Raw genomic sequence first — 17,577 nt, 5'->3', positions numbered from 1 at the left:
CATGGACGACTTGGCATCTGACAGCCACCCTCGTGAGCATGTTGTCGCCTGCGCGTTTGGACCCGGAATCACTGTTGAGATGTGCATGCTTCGGCGCAAACTTGGCACAATCCAGCATCAGATTACTGGGCCAAATCCGCCAGAGCCGGGCATTGAGGAGGGAGGGGAGTCAGGCGTCACTACTAGGGGAGACTAAAATACTGTCGCGAAGCACGTCTGGAATCTTGAGCTCGGGGTGACCATAAGAGGTATCCCTAGTCCGACCGACCGACCTCAGCATAGCCCCTAATGTCCTTAGTACTTGTCATCACGGCGAGCTTTTCGTCGGGTTGCCACTTCTGTCTGGCAAGCGTGTAGTTGAGTCTCACACAGTCCAACAAAATTGTCTCTATCGCCTTCATGCCCAACGCAGATGCAGATAAGGTTGGTATATCGAGCGCTGGAGATTCAAGCAAATTATCACAGCCGACCTCAGAAGCCAACCCAGCACTCATGCCCACGGCTGTGCGACTGGCGATGATCGGGTTTTCCGAATCGTCACTGGTTGGCGTGACTTCGCTTCCTGACGGGGGCGTTTCTGATGAAGATGTTTCGTTCAAATCAATCGCAGGCAGGGTTGATCTAGCAGCTATCTGCTCTATCTCGCTGTGGTCCAGAGCAGCAGGATGGCTCCGGACAGACAGGTTCGGACAGACATATTGCAGGGATTATCGCGCTAAGCATGGGTCAAAAGCCATCGCGCCTTGACTACAACCTGAACGGGAATAATCGTTCATCGCCCCTTGCTAGGGTGCGCGTCGCAATAAGAATCGCGTTGTTCAGGTTCAATGGAGATCCAGCATCTCGTCCGACGCGAACGCGAACGCGATGGAGATCCAGTACCGCGACAGCCTCCCCGATGATGTCCGCTCCGGCTTCGACAAAGCTGTAGAAGCCCTACCGCAAGAGCATCTCCGCGCTCCTGTTACCGGTGACGAAGTGAACAGCCCCGAGGAAGCCCTTCACTGGTTTCTCAAGTGCCCTGATCTTGGCTTCTCCACGCCATAACCCCATGGGCTTTTAGCCATTCCTTGACAACTCCCTATTTCTCAGATAGGCCGCTGTTGCGTTCGAAAACTCCCAGTATGCTGCCGGGAGGTCCATTTCGTGACGCATAGCAGACCCCCTCTCTGATATGGTTCGCATGCTCCTCTCAGAGATACTATTCCCCTCCGGGTGGTAGCCCACTGTTGGTTCGGTCCGAATAGCTCTCCCCGTGCAAAATACCTTCATTGCCTCGTTTAGAAACTCCTTTCCGCGATCAAAGCGCATCGCCTTGACCTTTTCGCCTTTTCCGTACTCGCGACACTCTGCCTCTGCAACAACTACCCAGGCTTTGATCTTGTCGGTAATTCTCGTTTTGTCTCTAGAGAAATAAACCCAAACTCGCCCGGTAGCCTGATCGGTGGTTGTCAGCATGTACTTCATTCCTTGAAGTGATAGCTCAACTGGCCCCAAAGATCTATATGGACTCTCTCTAGCTTTTCTGTCACCGCAGACATTGGCTCCTTGAGACCTTTCTTGTCATTTTGGCCTCGGTGCAGCTTGAGCAGAATGACGGGCAGAATGAGTTGTCTCCGAGATCATCCATTACGGCGTTCAGTTTGCCCTCCATATGCTTTCCAGGGTGTCCCAGCCTAGCATGTAGTAGTCTTTCAGGCATCTTCAGGATTGACTTCAGCGCTACCCCGTTATCGCAATCCTTTTCTTGGATTGTATGGGCTCAGTGCCCTCTTGTCTGGCTCAAGCGCCACACCTTTTATGTCTGTGGCCAAACAGCACCTCCTCCTGATTTCTTGTCACCGTGACTGTCTTCCCGGAGAGTCCACGACAATACATGCTCCCTGTCTTCCAGTTCACCGACTGATAGCAGGCTGCTCGTCGCCTCCGGGATGTAGTGCACCCACGTACTATTGTCGACCTTGCTCTTCCTTTCTGTGAGACGTAAAAGATCCTCACATCTCCTTTCCCTCTTGAACGAACCTCGGAGCCGTCTGCAATCTCAACACTTGTCTTTGTAGGGGACAACTTTGAGATAAATTGGTCTTCCCTTGGGGTGATATGGACGGAAGCACAGCTGTCGAGATACCATTGTGGAGGGGCTGTTACTTTTGTGTTCGGAAGCAAGTAGGTAGATCTCTCAGATTCACTACCACTGTCTTCAAGGATCCTGACCGCGTTTGCCTTTTCTTTGCTATCCATGGCCTCTCTCGCCTTCGCTTTTTCAGAGGCTAGCCAGGTCTTCCCTGCTTTGGTTTGGTGCCAAATTGCACAATCATGCTTGAAATGCATCAGGGCTCCTAATAGTGCAACCGGTTTACACTGATAGTGCACACTGAGCCATCAGCTCAGATCAAAAGCAAATCTAGAGAGTATCCAATTGGCCAGATCCTATTTCCGCCAGTTAAAATTCAATATTAATTGCTTTTGGCAGGCGTTGACGATCCAGTGTGCACTATCAGTGTAAACCGTTTGCACTATTAGGAGCCCTGAAATGCATACCGCCACAAGACCAGCACCCCCCTGCCTTCTTCAGATACTCCTCCTTGCTATCATCGCCACCATCCTGTGCTTTGGACCTGTTGTTCCCTTTGTTCCATGCACTGCGGCCACGACCTGCGAATTGTGCGGTTTCTCCTTGATTGTCGTATCGACGAGCTCCAATTCTTTGCTTTCCAGAGAGCTCTGCACCTTTTCCATTGTCAACGTCTCTGTCGAGGCGTTCAAGATCTCGACCGTAGTGTTAAAAGCGTCGTCCATGCTCATTTGCAAGAAGCAAATCAATAGCTGTTCATGGATAACAATGTCCTTGTCTTGGCTATTAATCTGAGCTCGAAGTCGCTTTAGGTCGTCGACCTTCTCCTGCACAGTTCTATTCGTCTGCGTACTAACGTCGTATAGCATTCGGATCAGCTGTCGAAGGCGCGCTTTGTTCGATGTCGCATATCGCTTAACGAGGGACTGATAAATTGCTCGTGGATCGGTGAGATGGTTGACTGAGTTCTTGTGGATCTGGTCAATACTCTGTCGTATTTTCATTCTCGCGAGAGAGACATTTTTAATGTCCGCAGCATTCTCTCCTGGCGTTGATAAATCGGACGATTCCGCTGTTGCCTTACCGGTGACGCAGCTCATAAGATCGTCACTCAACAAGTTATCTTCAAGATCCATCTTCCAGCTGTCAAAGGAGTCTCTTCCATCAAGGATGGTTCCTTTGTAGTCTTTCTTGCCCATAGTGCCGGGTCTTTGCTGTCAACCGTCGATTCTTGACGAAAAAGTGTTCTCATATGCCGAGTTCAATCGTGCAGTGGAAGCATAATAAAAGCAACCGGGCTCATAACCTGTTGCGATTGAACTTACTTCTATTCTATTCTGTCTGACAGCTCTCAACATACATATATACATAGCGGCACGTCCGTGCCACTATCCAGTGACTCACCACTTGTAGGTGCTGCCTAAACATGTCTTGGTCCATGTCTCAACACTGTTCTCAGGGATACCAAAATAATGGGCTCTCTTTCGTTTAGTGACGACCAATTGATCTTTGCCAACTCCGATCCGAAATCCGGTCTCGTCCATATTCCAGATATCTTCAGAGGGTATACCCTTCTCTTGGATGACCTTGTGGAGGCTCTGGAAATACTGATTGACGCGGGTGAGGTCTTCGGAGGCTTGACGCTCTGAGTGGAGCTTCTTTTGAAGCTTCTTGAAGTAGCCGTGACGTTTGAGAAAGCGAGAAGTCCACCTGCTACCAATAACGAGATCGGCTTGACCAGATCGCTGATGCAAGATGTGATTTGCCGCATCGGTGACGAACTCTGGGGGTACCGCAAGGTTGATATTATCAAGGCGATCGATGTAACGACACAAAGCCGCCTCTTCTGGTCGCGATAGCTTCAAATTCGTGGCTGGTCTGCCTGCTTTGGGACGACGGCCTTCAAGGCGGCATCGCAATCGATTGCGTGGTACGCCGAATTGCCGAGCAACCGTGGTCACCTTCGCACCAGAAAAATGCTCAATATATCGAAGAGCTTCTTGGATACGTGCTTCCATCTCTGCAAGTCAAAGGATTGTGATCTGGTTGAAGTGTAGGTGATTGAAGTTGGACGGTGAAAAATCTGGCTATTGCGGTGTACTGGCTACTGCGGTGTCCAGCACCAGCTTTTTTTTTTTTTTTTTGTATTGCGCCCGGAGGGTTCCCCCATAGAGCCACTACGCTACGGCAGGCTATAGGGGTGACTGTTGCAAAACCCCAAAATCCGTCACCCAAGTGTCGAAATAGGTTAGCGGCATGGACATCCTGCCCCGCAGTACACTGCTCCATGTACCTCAGCGTTTATCTCTTTGAATTTTGTCACGTAGCAGAAGGTGCCAATACACCAGCGGGGACGCAGCGGACCAGCAGAGCGCATTTCTATCACGCCCTACAGGCATTTGCCGCCACCGTGGAGGTCGAATTGGGCAACATCAACGCTCAATTGTTCACCTCCTCCTCGCCTTCCTCTTCATCGTCCTCCTCGTCCGGCTTATTGAGCTGCTGAGCATGGGGTTAGTAGTGGAAATGTATCTGACGACTTAATCCCGCTCACAATCCAGAGCCGAGCAGCCTCGGCAATGGTCTCCAACGCCATAATCTTTCGTTCCTCGGGGCTCTTCTCAGCTCACCTCGTCATGTGGGCCTGGGAATGCTGGTGTATTTGACCTTGCCAGATGCTGGGATCGAAAAGGGTTGGCCAAGCCGCACCGGCCACAATAGTTCGCGCCGACATATATGGTGGTGAAGAGGTCATAGTGTTTCTTTCCGGCTTGGATGCAATAGAGATGCTCTGGGGGGAGGTTTGGATGGCCCATTGTGCTTGAATGAAGAGAGTAAAGACTCAAGCAGGAGGTAACTGTGCTAGTCCGCTGCTAATCCGCTGCGAATAACTGCAGTAAGCCGCCGCTGGCTTGGGGCGTTGCGCATTGCTAACACGGCAGGGACAATGCAACAGAGGCTGCAATCAGAAGGTCGAGATTTCGACTCGGCCCCGACTGGTGGCCATTGGGCTGTAAAAATACCTCGGCAATTCCGGCGGCGTTGCCATTAATTCGGCTTGCATTTTTCGTTTGTATAGCGTGGGCATTTGCAAGTTTTCTAGCACTGCATCTAGGGTAGGAAGCTGGGCGACTTCGCTGTTCTTTCTCCCGGTCGCTGTCCGATTCCATGACAATGGCAAACGAGAACTGTTTGGTGAAAAAACGTGTCGCTCACTCAGATCCACCCGAAAACAATCAGTCACTTGGTCAAGTCTGGGCTCCGAGAATTGCACTGTGAGCTTTATGTGCCAGCGGTGATAGGTTGACTACTGACCTCTTTACAGTATTACTGCTTTGACTGGCAGTTGGACTCCCAGAAGATCAACGCGCGGTCCCGCCGCTAGTCCGCAGTACATTTTAAATGCCGACTCGAAGTACTCAAATGACTAGGGGGAAAATCGCCTAGACCAAAAAGAGATGGACAGGGGGTTTTGCAACAGTCCCCCCTATCGCCCACCGTACTACGCTAAGCTACGTACCTACTGTACCTGGTTCCATCGCACCTGAAGCCCCACGCTTCTTTTCATCTGTTTCCAGCCTCGTTCGCTGTGACATGACAGGCCTACTTGAAGGTCAGTTTCTCCAAGTGTTCAGCGTCCTACCTTCAGCGACTGAAGCGCGGTCTGCCAAGTTTAAGGCTGTTGTGTTAGTATGATTATCCCTTGATCAGTACATGGCCCGTTAACGGTCCATACTGAAGCGTTTTGTTGCCAATGCGAACTGTATTGTCGCCCGTACAGCCCCCATATCGGGCTGCCACTTGTCGTCGTCTGACTCTGCCTTGCCTCCTAGGAAGAAAGACAGGTTTCCCATCTTTCCGCGAGCATATCGAAGCATGATTTCTCGTTGTACCGTCCATCTTCTGCATCGAAAGAGGAAATGTTCCACCGTTTCCGCCGACTGTCCGCAGGTGCACTCATCCGATTCCTCTGCCCCGATTTTGCGAAGGTAGCCATTCAGTCGTGATTTGCCAGTTCGAAGTTGTACCAACACTTCAGATTCCTTTCTAGTTAGCTCGTCGTACATCTTGCGGGTGTGCTTGCCCGGCAATGCTTTATCGATGCGCTTTGAGTGCTTTCCAACCCCTTCTGGGATCTGACGAACGCGAGTGTGTTCGTTGAGCAGCAGTCGTAACGTCGTTGCTCTTGCCTGAAACGTTGCTGGTTCAGCGATGCATTCATCTCGCGTCGCTCTTTTCGCTTGCATTTTGGCCAGTGGCCCTAGAGTGAACTCCTCATTCTTTGCAGGCACCCAGCGAAGTCTGACTCTGCAGCCTCTTTTCGCCAGATACTCAACAGATCCGTATATCGCCCGTATCGTGCACTGACCAGACTGCTGCCGTGGCCGCCCGATGACTTGCAGGACAGAGCGGTTGCTTGTCACAACTGTGAGCTCTCGGTCATGAAGACCTAGAGGCACACACCTCAGGGCCATGGCGATTGCCTCGAGTCCTGCTGTGTAGGCATTCTGCTCATCACTGGAGCCGAGTGGCGGAGTAGCTGGCCAGCACCCGTCTGCGCTGTCGCGGGAAGCATCCCGAACGACGCCTCCCAACCCGACCTTGCCTTTCCTTTGAGAGCTGGACGTCGCGATAGTGATGCCCTCCGAGTAATCCGGCTTCACCACCTCCACTCGGTCTGTCTTATCCGTTACCTGCACTCGGTCCTCCACGGCGCCAGTGCGAACTCGTGGATGACTTCCAGGCGCTTGGTGTCTATTCTTCCCATCGCCGAGGCGAGCTTCTGCATTGGCGAAGCATACCTCCTGTTCAGCTTGAGCCTCAACGATGTCAGAGGATGCGTCTTCGGGAGCGTCCGCATCCTTATCCAGAATTTCGTCGCTGCTTGAGTGTGCCGTTCTCGAACTGATTGCACTCCGGCCTCGGCCTCGGCCACTGCCGTTGCAACTGTGCGGAAGCCTCCCGTGACTGCCTGGGCTCCAATTCGCTGGGCCCTGCCAATCCACGACGCTTCTTTCGCCCCGCACGCGTGCGACCACACGTTTGAAGCATAGTCCATGGTTGGCGCCACGGTCGCGACGAACAGTTGCCTCGCCATCCGTGGCGAGGCCATCTTCAGTCGTTTCAAGCACATGGCCGCGGCCAGCCCCTTGGCGGCCGCACTGGCGATGTGCTCTTTGAAGCGAAGCGCTTTGTCCATGATGACTCCCAAGAGCTTCACGTTCTTCTTCGGCTTGATATCGTTTCCTTTGATGGTGAGGGCAATTCGCTGTCGCGCTCCGCGATGCGTGTGAAGTGGATGACGGATGTCTTATCCGCTTCAAACGTGGCGCCGCTGCGCTTCTCCCAATCGAGCGCATCCTCGATAATCGACTGAATACCATCTCTGTTCGACTCTGCCGTTGGTCCCGTGACCCAGGCAGAGTAATCGTCCACAAAGGCGATGGACCCACCGTTGTTACTGATCCGTCTTTGCACCAGGTCCGCGTTGAAGAAAGAAAAGCCACTGGCGACAGTGGCGATCCTGTGGTAGACCGGCCTGCGGCAGGGCTTGGTGCTCGGATGTGTGCCCGTTGACAACCACCGACGCGGTCCGTTCCGAGCAGAATGCGTCCATCCAGACGACCAATCTGTCCGGGATGCCCTTGCTCTCATCCTGTCAAGCAGCCGCTCTTTGCAAACTCCATTGTATGCCCCTTTAACGTCAAAGCTGATGAGGCTTAGCACTCTGCCCATTCTCCACGCCTTGTAGATCCGCTCCTGCAGAAGCACTAGTGCTTGGTCTGCCGATCTACGTTTCCTAGCGCCGAAGTGGTTCGCGGGCAAAAGCCCATGGGCCTCAACTGCGTAGCTGATGCGTTCTGCTACGACTGCTTCCAGAATCTTGCCAAGGGTCGACAGAAGAGAGATCGGTCGCCACGCCTTGGCCAAGGTATAATCTCCTTTACCAGGTTTCCTCAAGGGAATGATCTTGGCCGTTCGCCATTGATGAGGCACCACGCCCTCTCGGAGCGATGAGTCGAAAAGCGTCCACACCCGGACCTTGACCACGTGCCAGAGCTTCTTCCAAACCATCGCAGGAAGACCGTCCTCCCCAGGCGCTTTCCAAGGCTTCGCCGCCATCACCTTATCCTCAATCTCTTGCAAGGTGAGGTCCGGCATGGCTATCTCTTCTCTTTGCGGACGTTCACCCTCCGGTTCGATCCTCGTTGGCAGAGGCGGGAAGAAGGTGCTCAGGAGCTCCTCTGCTTGCTCGCCCTTGCCTTCGGTGATCGAGCCGTCGGCTCTCTTCAACGGCGGCACCTTGTCATCTGTCATCTCCGTACCAGACTTCACATACTTGACTGCCTTCCAGATGTTGCTCTCGTCCGTGACGAAGTCATCCCAATGGGCCTTTTTCTGTCTCCGCAAGTTGTCGTGGTACTCCTTGGCAGCCTCCTTGGCGCGTTGCTCCAGATCCGGCCGTGACTGGCCGGCTCGTCGCTGTGCCCTCGCTTGATTGCGCCAGTACGTGTATGTCCGCCGCAGTCGTGTAAGGGGTCCTTCGTCCACCATCGTTTCGCGTAAGGCGGCGGCTGTGCCCGGGGTGTCAGATCGTGCAGCACCTTGGTGACCACCCGCATGAGCTGATCCGCCTGCGTCTGCACCCCCACGTTCCACGGAAGAGGTCGAAGCTCGTCCTCGACCCTGGCTGCGATGGCGACCCACGGCGCGTTCCTGAGCAGCAGGCGCTGCGGAAACATTCGCTCCGGTACTTGAATGTCAAAGGTCGTCTGGATCGCTCTGTGGTCTGATCCGTGCTCTGTCGGGTGAATCACGCAGGATATCACCTCGTCTGCCAGTTCTGCCGATGCCAGCACCAGGTCGATGGTGCTCTCCTTGTCCGGCCCCTGCCACGTTTTCGTCCCTCTCGGGAGAAGGCTGCAGAGACCAACGTCGTCCATCAGGTCAACGATGGGCTGACCTTCCCCTTGTCTTCTCGCTGACACCTCATCTCCGCCCCAGAGGAGATCGTGGCGATTGAAGTCCCCCGCCAGAACCATATCTGTGCGGTTTCCTGTTCCATTGCGGAAGCGATCGATCACGTCGCGCAACACCTCCATCGCGCTCGCCAGCGCCTCGTCGTTCTTCCCTTCCACATACACTGACACCACCATCACCTCCCTCCTCTCGAGTCGAACTATCGCTACTGTAAGGTCAGCCGACGGCACGGATACTTGCTCTGCCTCAAGGTCACTTCGGATCCAGAGCATGCTGCGGATCGGCCATGAGGCGTCACGAACACACGTCGGAATCATCTTTGTCCAGTTACGATGTCCCATAGGACTCGTCACCACCTTTCCGTCGATATTGCGCGCATGTGGCTCAGATATAGCCAGTGCGACAAAATCCTTCAGGTCTTCGTCGTTCATCAGACTCTGCTGCACCACATCACTCTTGTGTGCATTCAGCTGTAGGATGCGGAGGGACTCAAGCATCGCTGCTCGGGTTCCTCATCCTGCACTTCCAGCTAAACGACTCATGCGGTCCGCCGCACGGGACGCATTTTGGCTCAATCGCTGTGCACTCTCGGTGGTGATGCCCAGCGTTTGCGCACTTGCCGCATGTCCGCTGCTTCTTGCATGAATATGCTTTGTGACCGATCTCCTGGCAATTGAAGCATTGGATCGGTCCCGTTCTTGGCTCGAACGTATAAGTGGTGGCCGACTCTCCCGCTAGGTCAAAGTAGTAACCGTCCAGAAGCCTTTCTGCATCGCTTTTCTTGGTGACGTATACTACCATGGATCCGTAGGCTTTACCAGACTCTCGTTTGCTCAGCCAGGAAATCTTGCCAATGGTCACTCTGTTTTCCGCACTCAAGGCTTCGATCGCTCCGGGCAGGACATTGCCCTCCGTGTCGAGGATAGCTGTCCGGTTGGCATTGTCGACCCGGACCGGATACAGCTGGTCTCTCATGACTCGCGCTCCCTCCACGGCTGTCTTCTGCGCCGCCTCTTTGACCAGCTGAAGCTCGGCTTCGTCTCTGCAGACGATCTTGACTCGGTCGGCGTTCCGGGATTCTCTCACAACTGCTGCGCACCTCCAGGTCTCATGTCCGTTCTTCGCTCTCATCTCAACCTCGATGGCCTGTCGTATCTGCCCGATTTGCGCTTTGTTCCTGTTCGACTCACTTACACGAGACGTGTCAATGGTACAATGGACAGACTCGTTGGTTGTCTGCTGTTTGGTTGGACCAGGTATGCTGCGTGTACTGGAGGGCGGGCGGTTTGGCAGGGCGCGCGCGACGTCCGCAAACGTTGTTCGAGGGCCGCTTGGCAAAGTCACCTCGCCCGATACATCCAGCTTTTGCATCAGCTGGTGTAGCTGCTCTTTCACTCCAACCAATCTCTCTTAAGATCCCGGTGCTCCTGTTTCATTTCCTTGTCGTGCTCTTCGCTCTTACGTCGAAACTCTTCCTTGGATTCCTGGACCTGGGCTTCCAAGCCTCGGATCAGATCTTCCTGTCCCTGAATGATAGTGCTTTGCTTGTAAACCGTGGCGCTCAGCTTCCTGATCGTGTCGCTTTGCTCGGATACTCGATGTTTCAGCTCCACCATCTCACTTCCCATCTTCGCCAGCATCTCTAGAACCCTCTGCATCATCGATTTGGCGGTCTCCGCATTGCTGCGTGACTTCACCTCGTCGCCTCTTTCGCTTTCGTTGCCCACCGATATGACTCGCGTCGTTCGGGTCGAGACACGCTTGGGAGCTCGCGGTCGCATTTTCCAGCGTTCGTAACGTATCCTGCACTCGTGCGCTGGGCGTCATCCCTCGCGTCGGACGCGTCAATGGCGACGGGCTAGTTGGATCCAGCCCCGCCCCCACGTCGGCCGGAGGCGCCATTTCAGGCTCTGCCATGATGGCAATCAAGAGCCACACCTACCCCAGAGTAAAGAAATATGAAGAACTATAGTAGAACGTCGAGGAGCGTCGAGTCTCTCGCGCAATCCCTGCACCAGCTTATGGAGCTGGTGAGGAACGAACGCGAGATTAAGTGGGGCGTGGCACGGGTAGGGGGGCCGTAAAGTTGCGAACTTTACGGCCCCCCTAGTACTGTACACTCGTCCACTACTGTAGAGGAGAGTAGAATGTGGCGGAGCTACGGTCTGCATCTGCAAGGCCGCATGACTCACACCACCCATGCCGGCCAGGGAACAGTTGGAAGCAACATCCCACCCCTTCGTCCTATTGTGGCTGTTCTACCCCGGACGCATGTGGAGCTGTCGTGCATAAGCCGTCAACCAACCTGCAGCAACACGTCCACAACCTTCCTCACATTGAGAACCAACAGCGATATTTGGAGCAACGCGGAACTGGATGCCGATTTCGTCCGTTTGCCCGCCGCGCCAGGACAGCATCGCTGTTGGTGTGCATGTACCTAAAAGTAGAGTTCTTGAAATGCATCTCGAAGCGGACGCGGTCTGGCAAGGTGGATTCTGGCTCTTGGTCACTTTCTCACCAACGACTCCGAGACCCCGCGTCGCCCGCCTTCATTTCCTTCCTCTTCTCATCTTCTGTTATACTTTACAGTACCCCGTCACTATCATCTCTACATTGCCCCCATCCGCACAGCCGTCGGCGGGAGGCCAGGCGCCCGCACCCTTGTAGCTGGCCATTGACACGCTCATGTTATGATTGAATCAACGGCGTCTCAGCTCCTGACACAGCAAGTCATATGGACAATACTGTATGTGACGATTGAGCAATGATTGGACAGAATGTCCCCCACTAATGAGCTGTTGCACTGTTGTGAAGCCAGAATCGCCCGCGGGTACGGTCACGGGCACCCATGATCGGGGAAGGGTCTAGGAGCGACACCCCGCGTTTTCTGTGCCCAACGTAAGTTACCTTCCCCTTGCTTCATACGGTCTAGGTACAGGGATAATAAAAATCGCGTACAGGACGGCTAAGGGGGCTCGGACATGCTATCTATGCATGCCACCCGAAAAGGGGGGGGGGCGTGCAGACTTTAACCTTGTGCGAGGCTGACCCTAGCAGAATCAGGGTTTGTGCAGTGAATCTGGCTTGCAACCCTGGGCGGAGCCTGCCCATAATTCGCAACGGGGTCAGGGCAATGTTTGCAACTTCAATCCTAACCGGTTAGGGCCTTGACGGATGCCACCATCCACCGCCAGCACAGCTTGGTCACAGGTTATGAGAAAGCTCTGCTTCTCAAAGCTCTCTGGGCGATGTTATGCAGTAATAGCCTGCCGCTCAGATCCCACAACTCAGACCTGGCTCAGTCGCACGATCCGCATGACTGACCGCAGGTGCTGTAGCATTCGGGGTCACACACGGTCCCAGGACACACACGGTCCCAGGACACACACGGTCCCAGGACATACACGGTCCCAGGACACACACGGTCCCAGGACACACATGGTCCCAGGACATACACGGTCCCAGGACACACCGCATGACTGACGGCAGGTGCTATAGCATTCGGGGTCACACATAGTCCCAGGACATACACGGTCCCAGGACACACACGGTCCCAGGACACACAACGGTCCCAGGACACACACGGTCCCAGGACACACACGGTCCCAGGACATACACGGTCCCAGGACACACACGGTCCCAGGACACACATGGTCCCAGGACATACACGGTCCCAGGACACACCGCATGACTGACGGCAGGTGCTATAGCATTCGGGGTCACACATAGTCCCAGGACACACATGGTCCCAGGACACACACGGTCCCAGGACACACATGGTCCCAGGACACACACACCGCATGACTGACGGCAGGTGCTATAGCATTCGGGGTCACACATAGTCCCAGGACACACATGGTCCCAGGACACACACGGTCCCAGGACACACACGGTCCCAGGACACACATGGTCCCAGGACACACACGGTCCCAGGACATACACGGTCCCAGGACACACACGGTCCCAGGACACACACGGTCCCAGGACACACAACGGTCCCAGGACACACACGGTCCCAGGACACACATGGTCCCAGGACACACACGGTCCCAGGACATACACGGTCCCAGGACACACACGGTCCCAGGACACACACGGTCCCAGGACACACACGGTCCCAGGACACACACGGTCCCAGGACACGACACACACGGTCCCAAGGATACAAATGGATCCCAGGACATACATGGTCCCAGGGATCCCAGGACACACACGGTCCCAGGACACAATTGGATCCCAGGACAGGACACACATGGTCCCAGGACACATCTGGGGTCTCAGGTCTCATCGAAGCCGGCCGTCGCCATTTCGACATCGTCCTCCCCGTGGCCGGCCATGACTCTCCGCGATGCAGCGCGGCGGTCGCTTTCCCGGACCACGGTTATATCTTGTACCGGTATGCTTTGGATGATCCTCTCCCTCTCCTTCGAAGCACTCATCTGCTGCGACTTGATGGCCCTGACCTGATTTTGCGGTGGTAGTGCGGCCCCGGAAAATACCCGCCCTGTTGGAATACTAACCTGCTGAGTAACCCGTGCAATCGGGATACCATCACGGTTCATGCACGACTCCCACGTGACACCCTACCCCGCGATCAGGGCACGCAGCCCCGGCTGCATGCCCCCATTACCGGGTGCACATTCCGTTTCTTGTGAATAGCTTCCTCTTCCCTAGTTAGTTACAATTGAAGTCATCACCGGTTACCCTACCTGTCGTGACTGTGACTCAGCCTACAGCTTGTGCGCATGCGTATCTGTAGGCACATAGGTGCCTACCATCACGCCCCTACATATTTATCCGTCTCGCCCCTCGTTCGGGTTACCAGGCGGCCTCCAGCTCGGCCGTCGAGCGCAGCACGGATTGTTGGAACCGACAGAGCTGTTGCATCATCGCCATGAGCTCCGGCGACTTAGCCGCCATCTGATTCGAGTCCACTGCACCTCGGACAACGTCGATCAGCCGCGTTGCGTTTCCGATGCTGATAGACTGATACGTCACTGTAGATTCTGCGCCCGCATCGTCCCTCCCCACGTGTCCGACCGTCGGATAGCCATCTCCGGAGGTGGATGCCCATCTCTTGGCGTCGCGTTCTGCGTCTTCGGCTGGTCGTCGAAGCAGTTGCACGTTATTGATGAGACATGATATTCTCGGAGCCAGCGCCTTTCGCGCCCGCGCCCAGATGCTGTTGATGTCGCCCATTTCTTCGCACAGGAAGAGCTCCCATGGTACAAATAGCGCAAGTTGCTGCACGGCTGCCTTTCAATGGTGAAAAAAAAATTGGGATCTCCCATATCCGCCGGCGAAACGGTTTCCGCATAATCCCCCGACGACACGAATCCTCATCGTCGTGGGCAAAGTCCCTGCTCAGGTCGCCGTCAAGGCAGACGGTGGCCTGCTTTCCCGGCCGCCTGAGCACCTGAACCCAACGTCTTCCTGGCGGCCGCCCATCCTCGACAGGGGCCTCTCCCCAACCTGCACAGCTCCCGTCGTTGCTATCGCGTTTGAGTCTGACGAGCGATACGTAGTCGTACAGGTACAGGCCTAGCAGGAGCTCTCCACGGTGCTGATATGCCTTGACGTGGGAGCTCCTGAGGCCTGCTTCTTCGACGACGATCGACCCATCCAGATCTCTTGCAGGAGCACGAGAGCCTGCTCTGCGAAACCCCTCTTCCTGGCTCCAAAGCGGTTAGTAGGCAACAGCCCAAACGTTTCCATCGCAAAGGAAATCCGCTCGGCCATCTGTTGCGAAGACCATTGCGCCACGCAGGCAAAAGTGGAACGCGCTCGCTGCAATTGACACATATCTGATGTCTGTCTTTCTTCCCGACACCATCACCGCCTCCAGAAGACTCCAAATGGGAGGGTAAAATAGTGTACGCCTGCGACCGGAACAGACTGCCACCGAAGACACAGTCGAACGAGCACGCCAAACCTCTAGTCGCAAAACGGGTTACAAGTTCTCAATATTAGCTAAAGAGTCACTAGATGGACACACTTGGACTCTCAGCCATCGACCAGACAAGGAGTGCGCTGAGCACAACCACTCACCAAGCGGGGACCCGTCGGCGCGCCCAGTGCATCGCCGACTCGAAGAGCGCGACGCTACAAATATTTCAGATCTTGTGGCGTCTGGTAGTCCTCGGGATATCATAACATACCTTCATAACCATTCGAATACCTTGCCAGCCAACGAGACATTTACAATCGGATTGCGGCGACGAGAAGGGACCTACACCAAGGCCGGAGCAGCATTCAAGCAGTGGTTGGTCAGCTGCATAATGAGGGCATCTGGTGCCGGGTTCGAAAAGATGTAGACAATCGTTTGACAGGCATATTTTTCGCCACCCGGATTCTGTTGCATCGATGCGTCGTATATCTGTAGGATTGTGCACTGGCCAGACTGTTGGCGTGCCCGCCTGATTACCTCCAATGCCGAGCAGTTGCTCGTCATGATCGTCAAATCTCGGCGACGCAGTCCAGCCGGCCAGCGCCGTTGCCACTGCCGCGATTTCTGCTATGTACCGGTTCTGCTCATCCCTCAATCCGAGGGTGACCGAGTAGCTGGCCAGCTCGCTCGTGCTGTTGAGGCTAGTGTCGTGAACGACACCTCCCATTCCAACCACGCTCTGCGAGCTGGGAGTGGCGACGACGATATCTTCCACGTCGTTTGGCTTGACCACCTGTATCTGATCCCGCTCGCCCACGACGCGGTCGTTCCGTGGTGCCAGAGAGTACTCGTGGATGATCTCCATTCGCTCTGTGTCTGACTCCGCGATGATCGAGGCAATCCTTCGCATCGACGAGACGAGTCGCTTGCTCGCTCTGACCTTTGATAGCGTCCGCAGGCTGATCTAGAACCTCGCCGCGACTTGACCGTGCCGTTCTCGAAACGATGCGATGCCGGCCTCAGCCTCGGCTATCACTGTTGCAACTGTGCCGGAGGCTCCCGTGACAGCCTGTTCCCCAACCTTCTGGGCCCTGTCTAGCTAAGCCGCCTCTCTCACGCCGCACGTCTGCATCCACACACTGGAGGCGTAGTGCATGGTTGGTGCTACCGTCGCGACAAACAGTTTTCTCGCCATTTGCAGGATATCGTCTTCAGTCTTCGCAAAGACATGCGGCCGTGAGCCCTTTGGCGGCCGCTCTAACTATCTGCTCCATGCACCGAAAGCTTCGTGCCCATGACCACCCCTAGGAGTTTCACGCTGCTCTTCGGTATGACCTCTTGTCGTTTGGTCATGAACGGTGTGTCGCTGTCGCAGGTGCGCTCCATTACTCTTGTGAAGTGAATGATAGTCGTTCTGTCCGCTTCAAACGTTGCGCCGCTGCATCTTTCCCACTGGAGCGCTTCGGCAATGATTGATTGGATGCCCTCTCGGTTCGCCTCCGCCGTTGGCCCCGTCACCGAGGCTGAGTGAGTAGTAGTCCACCAACGCGATCACGCCACCTTTTGCATTGATGCGTCTCTGCACCAAGTCTGTGTTGAAGAACAGGAACGCAATTGGCGACAGTGGTGATCCTTGCGGCAGACCTGCTTGGGGCAAGACTTGTTGCTCGGACGTGTCCCCGTTCACTACCACTGAGGCCGTCCGTCCCGGAGCAGAATGCATCCATCCTATCCACCAGTCTATCTAGTATCCCCCCTCGATTCATCCTCTCCAGCACTCGCTCTTTGCAGACCCCTTTGGTCGCGTGAAGGTGGAGCAAGCTGAATAATCGATTTACCGCCGTCTGCCACTGTGCTAGGTGCCACGCCGGCGCTCCACAGCTTGTTGCTAGGACTCGCTGCTCCTGCCTCAGTCAGGACTGGCTCTATCGCTTCGTGATGGTTTGCTCACTTCACAGGGCTCGAACGTGCGCGGGGTTGAATATCGGATCTGATTTTGCGTGGCGGAAGTTCCAGGAGGAACTGGCGTAGAACTCCTCCCGGGCTCATAACTATTGCACCAAAAGTAGAACGCGCGCTCCAACAAGTGGTGCGCAATTGACAGTTATGGCATTTGGTCTGTGTGACAGACAATACTACTTTGGCAAGCTCGATAGGCGGGGTAAGCCACAGATCTTCTATGTATCGCCGACTCGGACAAACATGCAGCATAATGTTCAGCCGCTCAGTACTGGGCGTGGGAACGAGTGAAATCAGTGTCTTAGAAAATGGTGCCAACTTAGTCATTAATGGTTTTGTCGATACCCTGCACACAAGCTGGGTAAAGCCTGTCGCTGTTTACCGGCAACTCAGGGCAGCCAAGGGCCTCAGGCGGTGATCCGGCAGCTCAGGGCAGCTCAGGTCATCAGGGCAGCCCAGGGCGGCTCAGGATCGGCTCAGGGCGGCTCAGGGTACTTCGAGGGAGCCCGGGCTGTGCTCAGGAAAATGTATGTGCAGGTGAATTTCCGAGGTCCGAGGGGTAGATTCTGGTTGCTGTGTTGTGTAGGTGAGATAATTGAAGGATGATGCTGAAGCTCGGGGATTCTCGCTGCCAGCTCTTTTCGTACTCGAGATTGGCTGCACGACGGCTTTGTCG

General features: G+C 55.0%; 4 protein-coding genes across 4 annotated transcripts; 1 reads left to right on the top strand and 3 right to left on the bottom strand.

Moving 5' to 3' along the window:
• Positions 1 to 867: 867 nt before the first annotated feature.
• Positions 868 to 1,047, top strand: HRG_06619 (uncharacterized protein; the record flags this gene model as incomplete). The annotated part of the gene is made up of 1 exon (XM_044865090.1): positions 868 to 1,047. The coding sequence occupies one exon, from the start codon at positions 868 to 870 to the stop codon at positions 1,045 to 1,047; it is 180 nt and encodes a 59-aa protein (XP_044720030.1).
• Positions 1,048 to 2,571: 1,524 nt separating this feature from the next.
• HRG_06618 (gag-polypeptide of LTR copia-type domain-containing protein) lies at positions 2,572 to 3,273 on the bottom strand (the record flags this gene model as incomplete). Its single annotated transcript, XM_044865089.1, has 1 exon — positions 2,572 to 3,273. One exon carries the CDS (start codon positions 3,271 to 3,273, stop codon positions 2,572 to 2,574), a length of 702 nt encoding a protein of 233 aa, XP_044720029.1.
• Positions 3,274 to 3,474: 201 nt separating this feature from the next.
• HRG_06617 (tc5 transposase DNA-binding domain-containing protein) lies at positions 3,475 to 4,092 on the bottom strand (the record flags this gene model as incomplete). Its single annotated transcript, XM_044865088.1, has 1 exon — positions 3,475 to 4,092. The coding sequence occupies one exon, from the start codon at positions 4,090 to 4,092 to the stop codon at positions 3,475 to 3,477; it is 618 nt and encodes a 205-aa protein (XP_044720028.1).
• Positions 4,093 to 6,764: 2,672 nt separating this feature from the next.
• Positions 6,765 to 10,836, bottom strand: HRG_06616 (endonuclease-reverse transcriptase domain-containing protein; the record flags this gene model as incomplete). Its single annotated transcript, XM_044865087.1, has 11 exons — positions 6,765 to 7,068; positions 7,159 to 7,321; positions 7,408 to 7,598; positions 7,645 to 7,730; positions 7,778 to 7,944; positions 8,023 to 8,044; positions 8,111 to 8,564; positions 8,627 to 9,254; positions 9,312 to 9,495; positions 9,707 to 10,464; positions 10,518 to 10,836. 11 exons carry the CDS (start codon positions 10,834 to 10,836, stop codon positions 6,765 to 6,767), a joined length of 3,276 nt encoding a protein of 1,091 aa, XP_044720027.1.
• Positions 10,837 to 17,577: the final 6,741 nt, after the last annotated feature.

The sequence above is a fragment of the Hirsutella rhossiliensis genome (genome assembly GCF_020360975.1).
Source record: "Hirsutella rhossiliensis strain HR02 chromosome Unknown scaffold00006, whole genome shotgun sequence".
Classification (NCBI taxonomy): domain Eukaryota; kingdom Fungi; phylum Ascomycota; class Sordariomycetes; order Hypocreales; family Ophiocordycipitaceae; genus Hirsutella; species Hirsutella rhossiliensis.
The sequence above is the reverse complement of the archived record's forward strand: the minus strand, read 5'-3'. Positions and strand labels throughout refer to the sequence as shown.